The sequence below is a fragment of the Gavialis gangeticus genome, unplaced genomic scaffold, assembly GCF_001723915.1.
Source record: "Gavialis gangeticus isolate Ggan-Ray unplaced genomic scaffold, GavGan_comp1, whole genome shotgun sequence".
Lineage (NCBI taxonomy): Eukaryota > Metazoa > Chordata > Crocodylia > Gavialidae > Gavialis > Gavialis gangeticus.
The window spans coordinates 55,845,082-55,854,151 of NW_017728992.1; the positions used below are offsets into that span (position 1 = coordinate 55,845,082).

At 41.5% G+C, this 9,070-nt stretch overlaps 1 protein-coding gene across 4 annotated transcripts in view; it reads left to right on the plus strand.

The window, feature by feature from the left end:
* Positions 1-9,070, plus strand: part of PHACTR1 (phosphatase and actin regulator 1) — a 556,936-nt gene that overhangs the window by 17,205 nt on the left and 530,661 nt on the right. For all 4 annotated transcript variants that reach the window (XM_019522706.1, XM_019522697.1, XM_019522732.1 and 1 more), the window contains exon 3: positions 304-450. In XM_019522706.1, the coding sequence (XP_019378251.1) occupies positions 304-450 (147 nt within the window). The remainder of the gene's footprint in view (positions 1-303; positions 451-9,070) is intronic.

Genomic DNA, 9,070 nt, shown 5'->3' on the forward strand with positions numbered 1-9,070 from the left:
GGCCGCTGGGCAGGTGACCTTGGCCGGGCGCGGGGCGGGACCCGGTCCCACGCGCCGGGCCGGCCGCGGCTGCAGGGGGGCGCTGGGCAGTGCTGCTCCGGTCCAGAGATCCTGATCGGGTTTTCTCTCCGTCTCCTCCTCAACCTCTCCCTCCCTCCCTCCCTCTGTTTCTTTCTCCCTTTCCCTCTCTTTCCCCTTCCTCTGCTTCCCCCCTTCCCCTCCCCCTCCTCTGCGCCTCTTCCTCTCCCCTCCTCCTCCTCCTCTCTCCCACCCCTCTCCTCTGCCTCCTTTCTCCCTCCTCAGCTCGCCGGGCGACCCTGCTCACTGTCCCCACATTAATGGCGGCATCTTCCGAGGAGGAGATAGACCGGAGACCCATCAGGAGAGTCAGGTCCAAGAGTGACACCCCGTACCTAGCCGAGGCCAGGATCTCCTTCAACCTCGAGGCAGGTAAGAGGCACCCCAGGGCTCCAGCCCTCTCCTCCGCCCAGGATCCGGCGCCGCCGCGGCTCTGGCTCCAGCACTCTGCCTCTTTGTGTCTGCTGGGTGCGGGGTGCTGCTGCTGCTGCTGGAGGCGTGGGGCCAAGCCCTGCCTGGGGCTCCCAGCCCAGCTGCCCCCTCCTCCTCCCTTGCCAGGAGGGACTGGTGCCAGGCAAAAGGCAGTGGGCTGGCGGGGGTGGGCACGAGGGGAGCATTAGCCCTGGTGGTGGTGTATGGCAGCCTTTGGTTTCGAGGGGGAGCAGAAAGCAGTGGTGTCATTTCAAGAGGGGGCAAGAGACAACCCCCAGAAAGAAGTTCCTTCTGGTCTCTCCAGTAACACCGTGGATCCCCAGCTCTCCCCCAAGACGGCTGCCTCCATCCTCTGCATGGATTTCCAGTGGTCCCTCTTCCCGCCCGGCCTCGCACACTCCCACCAAACTCTTCATTCTGGTTTCCCTCCCTCCGGTTCCTCCTTTTTTCTAACTCTTCCATTTCCTCCCATGAGCCCTATACTACAACCAGTGCTGTGCCCTGCCCCCTCAAATCCTGTGTTCTCCCCACCCAGTACCCCAAATTATTCCCTGCCAAAAACTCCCATGTTTATCTTTCTTCTCTCCCCAACAGTCCTTACTTTTATTTGCCTTCCTTTTCTGATAAATGCCTCCCTATATTCCCATGCTCCTGCCATGCTCCTGTCTATTATCCAGTTCCTTTCTCTCAAGTTCCACCTCCCTTTTCACTCTCCCTAACACCTCTTTCCCTGCTTCTTCCATGTTTCCCATCTTGCCTTCTGGGGGGGGGGGCAACAAACCCTCATTATTCCTTTCATTCTCTCAAACTTTTATTCCTCCTTCTTTCCCTCTCCAGTAATCCTGTCTACCTCTCAAAACTTAATTTCCCCCCCTCCCCCTGCATTTCCCACTTTTCATTATATCTTCTCCCTTCGGTCCTTAGTATCCATCTCTCATGGGCCTTCACTCTTCTCTCCTGTTCTCTTTACTTCCTGCTTTTCACCTGACTTGTCTTCTGCCTCATTCTAACCTCTCTGAAAACATTCCCCATGTTCATTGTCTCCAGTCTTTCCTGCTTTTCCCCCAGTTACATCCATCCCTAGAGTGGCCTGTGGTCTGAATCTTACATCCCCTCTTTCCCACAATCACTCTTACTTCCCTTCTCACCATATCACTTCCTGTGCCTCCCAGTGTTACAATGGCACAACAAATAGGCCTGCCTCTCCCAGAACCTCATCCAATCCCTATGGCTCTCCAACTGAGTCCCCAGAGTCTGGAATAGACTCCCCTCAGAAGTGGTGCAAGTGCCTACTCTGAGCACCTTTAAGAAGCACTTGCATGCCTATCTTGTCAGGTTTATTTTATCCCAGCAGACTTCCTGCCCCTTGGGCAGGGAGCTGGACCCGGTGATCTTGCAAGTCCCTTCCAGCCCTAATGTCTATGAAATCTATCAATTCACCTCTCTGCTTCCAAAAACCAACCCCCAACTTTACCATAGGTTTCTCATCTGCCCTTTTGCAGGTCTCCCACAAAACCCTCCAACTTCTCTTCTTCACCTTTCTGCCTCAATGCCCTCCGGGTCTCCCCTACATTTTGACAGTCCTGTCCCAGATCCCCTTTCACATTATACCTCTCCTCAAGGCCCTTTCCCACCTGACCTGCTCCCTTCCTCACTTCCCAGGGCCTGCTCCTAGGGGCACCACTGGCCCCAGAAGAATGGGAAGGAGGAGAAAGCTGCTCTTAGCAGATAACTTGGTTTCTTCTCTACCAGGCCAGCCAACAGAGATGGCTTTAGACAGGAGTTTCAGCAGCAGCCTCCTGCCTGACCCAGCAGTGAATAAAATGACCCAACTGGAAGGATCCTGCAATGCAGTTCCCTTCCCCAGCTGAGCCCCTCAACTCACTGTATCATTGCCAGCCCAAAAAAATGAAGTGAGCATGCCCCAGAGCTCCTGCTCACCATGCTGCAGCCTCCCCTCCTTTCCCTTCAGCAGACTGAAAATTGGAGGTGACAAAGATATGTTTTCTCCTCAAGACTGAAAGTTGGTGGGGGGAGGAGATATATCCCCCTTATCCTCACTAGAATTACACCAGTGGTAACAGGTAATATTAGCTGATTCTATTTATCACTGACTGGTTGGCTGATTATGTTGTATTATGGGTAATTATTCTTTTCCGGTTGTGACTATTTAAAACAAAAATCCAATCAAGCTTTACACAGAATGGGCATGAGTTGCAATGGGATGCCTGGTGGTGTAGATGACAAAAAGAACTGAAAGTGAAAAACAGAGAGGGGGAAGGAGAGGGACACAAGTTGGTATAAATAAAACAGAGGCTATGTATGGTTACATGGTTGCTGAAAGAAAATGCATGTTGGCTTGCATTGTCACAGGTAAATGTTATGTCATGGAGTTATAAATAGATTACCAGTTCAGAGGAAGGTACGTTCAGGTTGCCTACTGCCTCACATCTTTACACACTGAGCCAGACTTGTAGTCTTTACTACAGCAGATCCCAGAGGATTTACTGTTCTCTATATTTCTCCTCCCTGTGATCCATGAAAAAAATGGTAAATGCATTTAGCCTCTTCCTCTTTTTCCCTTTTTAATATATGTGCTGTAAAGCTCCCCTTCTAACTCAATCAGGAATGGGCTGCCTGTAAAAGGAATAATTAAAAGAAACAGTGCTGGTTTGTCAAGAAATATAAACAAAAAAGAGTGTGAGTGGATGGTTTTCATTAATCCATCTGGCACTGGATAGTTTGAGTTTTGAAAAAAAAAATGAAATTGCTTAGCAACCAGTATTAACTTAGTGAGCCAGTGCCAGTGAAATGTGCCAGTGCATTTTTGGGCATTTGGTTTTTCCTTTCTGTTTTCTGAGGAAATGCAAACTGGGTCCCATGCATTTGGGGACTGGTATTACTGATAAATGTTGTTTTTTTTAATTTTTTTTGTTTATTTATTTTGTAATTGGATCATGCTGGATTTAGGGTTTGGCTGGAAAATGTTCATTATGTATTTGTGCAAAAGGTATTTCAAAGGTTATCTACTGATATTTAGGCTGGAAAATGAACCTTCTGTGTAGCTCATTAAAAATTACTTAAAATGCTCCATTTTTTTTAAAGAAGCATTGGGAGAGTAGCTATCTATTGCTGTGTTGCTGACATTTTAGCTTTCATGGAACAGTTACAAGTACAGCGTTAAAGCAAAACCAGAAACACTTAACTTGTACTGGCACCTTAAACTTTATACCTTTTGCTTATGGCAGGTAAAATGTATATGCTTGGGAATCCAGTGCTACTCACTGCAGATAGCTTACTTGATGTTGGGTGGAAGTATTTCATGTGGAAATAGATTCCATATTCTTTGTTTCTCCTCTCTATTCATAGTTATGTACAGTTTCTTTATTGCCACACTCTCAAGTACTACTTTTCTGTTATTTAAAGTTAAACAACTACTGCCCTGAATTTGTACCATTGAGTCTAGGGTCAGAGAGTGTTTCAAAGCAAAGTTGAGCATGGGGCGCTGTTCAGCCTCAGGTGGTGCTGAATGAAGTGTCTGTATGCCAGTGAGAAAACTGGGCCTTTTGCAATAATTTGCTCTTTAGGGTAATGGTGGGTTTATATTGTATTTTTGTATTCTTTAAGTCCATGTGTATGTGCAAGTGTGTAAGTAGAATGTGTCTATGTACGGGAGGTGGAAGTAAGGAAGGAATGTCATTTCCTTTACTCAGTAATGCAGTCAGGACTAAAGTAATGCTTGGGGAACAGGAAATATTCCCTTCCTTACACACCTACCACTTGCCTCCCATTTAATGCATTTTGTGTCTGAAACTCCTGCTGTTCAGCCACTGCTTACAGAGCTGTTTTTCCTTCCAGCTGCTACAAGCCTGGATGCGTTCCTCTTTGATCCAGTCATTGTCTTGTTCCAGGATACCGGCTGGGATAGGTTGTGGCATGCTGCTGAGTTTTTTGTTTGTTTGTTTGTTCTGATTTGATTTAGTTGAACTTTAAATCCATTTTTATTAAAGGATCCATATGCTGATGTTGGCAATGTTACATTTCTATACTTTTAAATTCATTTTAACCACTGGTTAGAAACTAACAGTTTTATTTATCTACTTCAGCTGTAAGTTATAATTATACTGTTACTGCTGTTATCTGTATTGTTGGACTATTGAGAGATTTTGCACACAGAGTCAAGTACAAAATATGGGTATTGCAAAGATTTGTTCTGATTTTGAAAAAAAACAATGTATAAACAATTAACCAAGGCAACCTTTATCTGCTCTTCCATTCAAATTACGTTCATAGTTTATTTTTAAGTTGGATTTCTTGAATAAGTTTTCAATAAAATGTTTATGAGGATTGTTTCCAAATAATGATCAATTATAGTGTTATAATTTTTATGTAGTATGAATTACCCAATGTTGTTCAATTAGAAGACTCCAATATATATTTTATGGAGGCCTTCCTGAATTGACTAAAATAACAAAACTGTCTTCCAAATTAAAGGAGTTAGTCTCCTGACAGATATACACCTGCAAATCCTATTAGTCTGAGTTTTCAAGAGGATAATATTTTCCCAGAAGACTTAAATCTCCTCTTCTGTAAAAATGAATATAGCTGCAGACCATCCTAAAATTATAGGCAGATTTAAAATTCTCTTTTGAATATTTAATATAGTATCAGACCATGTGCAAAGAAATGCTTAATTTGAAAACTATTGCACTGAAAGAATGTTTTGGCTGTACAATATAAGTGTGCTCTTTTTTGATATACATTTTTTTGAAAAAAGGATTAATACCCTAATTTTTTAGGGAAAATAGTTATTTTGAATGCACCTCTTCCTGGATGCTCAATTCTAAAGGGGAGTTAGTTCTCAATACTGACTCTTATAAAAGCAGGCCTGTTTAAGGACTCCATTTGGGCATCTGGAAATCAAGGTGTGTAAAATCACTAGGCACGTCTGAAAATTGAGGCCTCCATCTGTTAGGACTGTTCAGTCACATAAAATATCTCTCCCCTTGTGTGCTATGACATCTCTGCAAGGCACATGTGTTCACCTTACACTCTCCCCTGTTCAGGTGTCTGCTTTTCACAGAGGACTAGAACCTAAAAATGGTAACAAATTAATGGAGTATTTGGAAAATGGAGGGCTTCCAGGCTGGAAAAATGATCATGCTATTATTAATAAAGTGTACAAATAATTTAGTAATTCATGTTTGGTGGTCTGAATTTTAGATTATTCCCCTTTGCCTCTGAAAGAAAATGTACATGTAGTACTGCAGATAAATGGGAAATCTTTTTTGCAATCACAGTTAATTTGTTGAAATAATGGGCTGTTGGGTTTAGATTATTCAGGCTCTGTATTGATATTCCTTACAATATTCAAGTAGACCTGTTTGCCTACTATTGACCTACACTGGTCCAATTTATAAGATACTAGATAAAGGTCAATAGTGTCATGCCTGGTGCTTCCCCATATGGAGTCAATATTTCAGCTACAGAAAAAGAACAATGGTAAACTTTGTGTTACTGTCATCTTCAAAGTTATTCCTAGGCAAATTGACACGTGTTGAGCTGAGGAAAAAGCCATTGTTGTGCCACGCTGCTGTGGATTCTCCCTGAGGTAGCTTAAGGAGGTCACCTAGTGTCCTTCTCCACTTGAGTTTAATTGTGTACTTACCATTTCATCTGGAAGTTAAGTTTTGATGGAGGAACAGCGCCTTACTTTGGAGAAGGTGATAGGGCAGCATGCTTAATTAGATGTGTGAAAGGTTTCTAAAGATGGAATGCTTCAAAGAGCCATAATTTGCATCCAGTGTGAAACACAGAAGATTTAGGGAACATATCATAGGAAACATATATTTGATCATCTGTGGCTGATCAAACATACATTACTGCTCAGATCTTAAGTGTATCCAAGTTACTTATTAATCTCACCTTAGTAGCCAGATCCTCAACTTATATAAATCTGTGCAGATATGTTGGCTTCAGTGAAGGTTCACAGTTTACACCAGGTAAAGGATCTGAATAGGAATATGGAGACATAGAGGTTTTTCTCTCCTTCCGTAATAAAAGACCAATTTATCTCCCTGTATGTGGCCACATGCCCTGGAATGTGATCTTTGGAGGAATAAAATGAGAGAGAGAGCATGAGTACACACTTACATTTAGAAATGCTATAAGGAAGGGAAGACTGAGTGGCATAATTAATGATGTCACAGAAAGATACATCAAAAACATCCATAATATTACCACATGCAGGGAAAAGTAGGCCTGGTCTCTGGACAGATAGGTGGAGTCAGCAACATCTGCTCTTCTTGAAACAATGACTAGTAACTTGCACAGAAAACAGCATTACAAGTTAATGTTGCTGTAAGCAGCATTAATTCACAGTATGCAAGGATGTATGGAGGGGGAAAAAACATGATGAAAATTGCTGAATGGCTAAAAGGAACATGAGTGAGCCAGAAAAAACTTAGAACAAGCTGTTTTTTGGATGAAGGAATGGGAATGAGACATGAAATAGAACAACAGTGACTGCCTAACAGTCTTATATGGAGTATATTCCCTGTTCTCTCCCAGTTGATGTCAAGGGATCTTTTGTTTTCACATGTACTAGTATCTTCCACAACATATTCAGGCTACCTCCTTTTTTTTTTGATAGCTTGTATTATGCCAGTTATTATAAATTATTCATATAATTTTATTAATCCAATTACATAGCATTACAAATGTGCATGATGTTTCTTAGGAGGCAAGATGATGCACAAGTTCTTTTTTTTTAACTATGATCATTATGTGTTTCTTTGCCCCCTGTATATTGATATATATAGAAAGGTATGATAACATTTTCTCCTCTGGTCAAGGAGCAAGATTCAGTGATTAAGCATTTCAGATACTATGTTTTGCCACTTCCTAAAATAAGCAATGATACTTATGCTGTTTTTGAAAAAAAAAACAATTCAAAAGATGGTTAAAAGTAGCTTGATTAAATAGTTGAATATTCTGTGAGAAATCTGCATTCCATTCATTTTTAATTGTTTCTAAAACTCATCATTGGTTTTAAAGCCCTTGTTTGAAGTCTCTAAATTTACCCTCTGGCCACCCTTAAATATAATATAACCCTACTAACCCAATTAATCAAGCCCTTACTTATTTAAAATGTTATTAAATGTCCTCTTTTGGGTTGTAGTTTTTATTTCTGTTTATCTACTATATGTATGTTTATATCAATACTCAAGTATTCAGCATAGTTTCATACTTAAAATGTATAAGAACTTAAATGATATAGGACTTAAAAGTATCCTGCTTTTAGGGAGTTGCCAATTAAAATTGAGACTTAAGGGGTAACCTGAAGGGTTACAGAGTGACGTGTGTGTGTGAGACATATACGTGTGTCAATATGATATATAGATATATCTGTATCTTTATATCTATATTTATAGATATAAAGCATACACACACACACACATATATGTGTGTCACTGTAACTTTAAGGTTTAAGGCTAGAGAGTATAGGACAAAGATTATACAACAGTTCTTATTTGGAAAAATGCCACTTTGCACAACTTCCTCCCCCCCACCCCCCGATCTGATGATTCTAGATGTTATTGTCATGGAGTTACTTTTGTATTCCCAAATCATAGCTCTAGTAAAGCATTACTTTAAGGAAAACCTTTCTTAATAAGTATGAGTAACAGTCTCTCTTTTGTAGTCATGACTTACACTGGCATTTTTACATCTGCATTTTAGTATCTTCAAGCAAATTGTGAGTTCTAGTCTTAGTACTTTTGCCTTTAACAGGTTATGTTGAAGTACAGTTAGAAGTGCAATCTTCCAGTTTGTGCCCAAAATGTATTGTGTGGTTGCATTTTACACCCACAAGTGGAAAGACCCATCTATAGTGCAGTGGAAATATGCACCTGAATTTAGCATGTATATTATGTGGAGAATTTAGGATTATAGGCCTTATCCAGTACTCAGTGCAATACATTATATTACTTTGTCTTTCTTCACCTGTGATTGCATCACATTCTGTTCTGTTTTGGTGGGGGGTTTGTTTGCCTTCTGGTTGATGAACCTTTAGAGTTAACACTTTTAAGTTAATCTCTGCAGCCATGGATACTAGAAACTTTAAAAACAGTAAAACCAGAGATATTTCTTTCAGGAACAGGGACTTTATAAAAAAGCACACATGTTCTGCAAAATTCCTGATAGTCTTGTCAGAACTGGAAGTGCTCTTTGTGTATATCAGCTGTGAAATAGTGTACAGTGAGGTCTGACACTAACAATAACACTGGGCATAATGCTTAATTACCCTGAGTAAACTAATTGGTTTCACTGGGACTACTCTTAGCAATATTTACTACCAGCCAAAGTATGTTTGTAGAACCAGGGCTAAAGTTCATAAACCTTTGCAGTATAACAGAGGTGGCAACCTATGGCATGGGCAGGCTGTGTGTGTGGCAGGCAGCAGATTGGAGCAGGGACAGGCAACAGCAGTAGCTAGGGCAGGAAGCAAAGCAGCAAATTGGGCAAAAAAGGGAATAAAAGTAGGAGTTTGGGAGGGTGG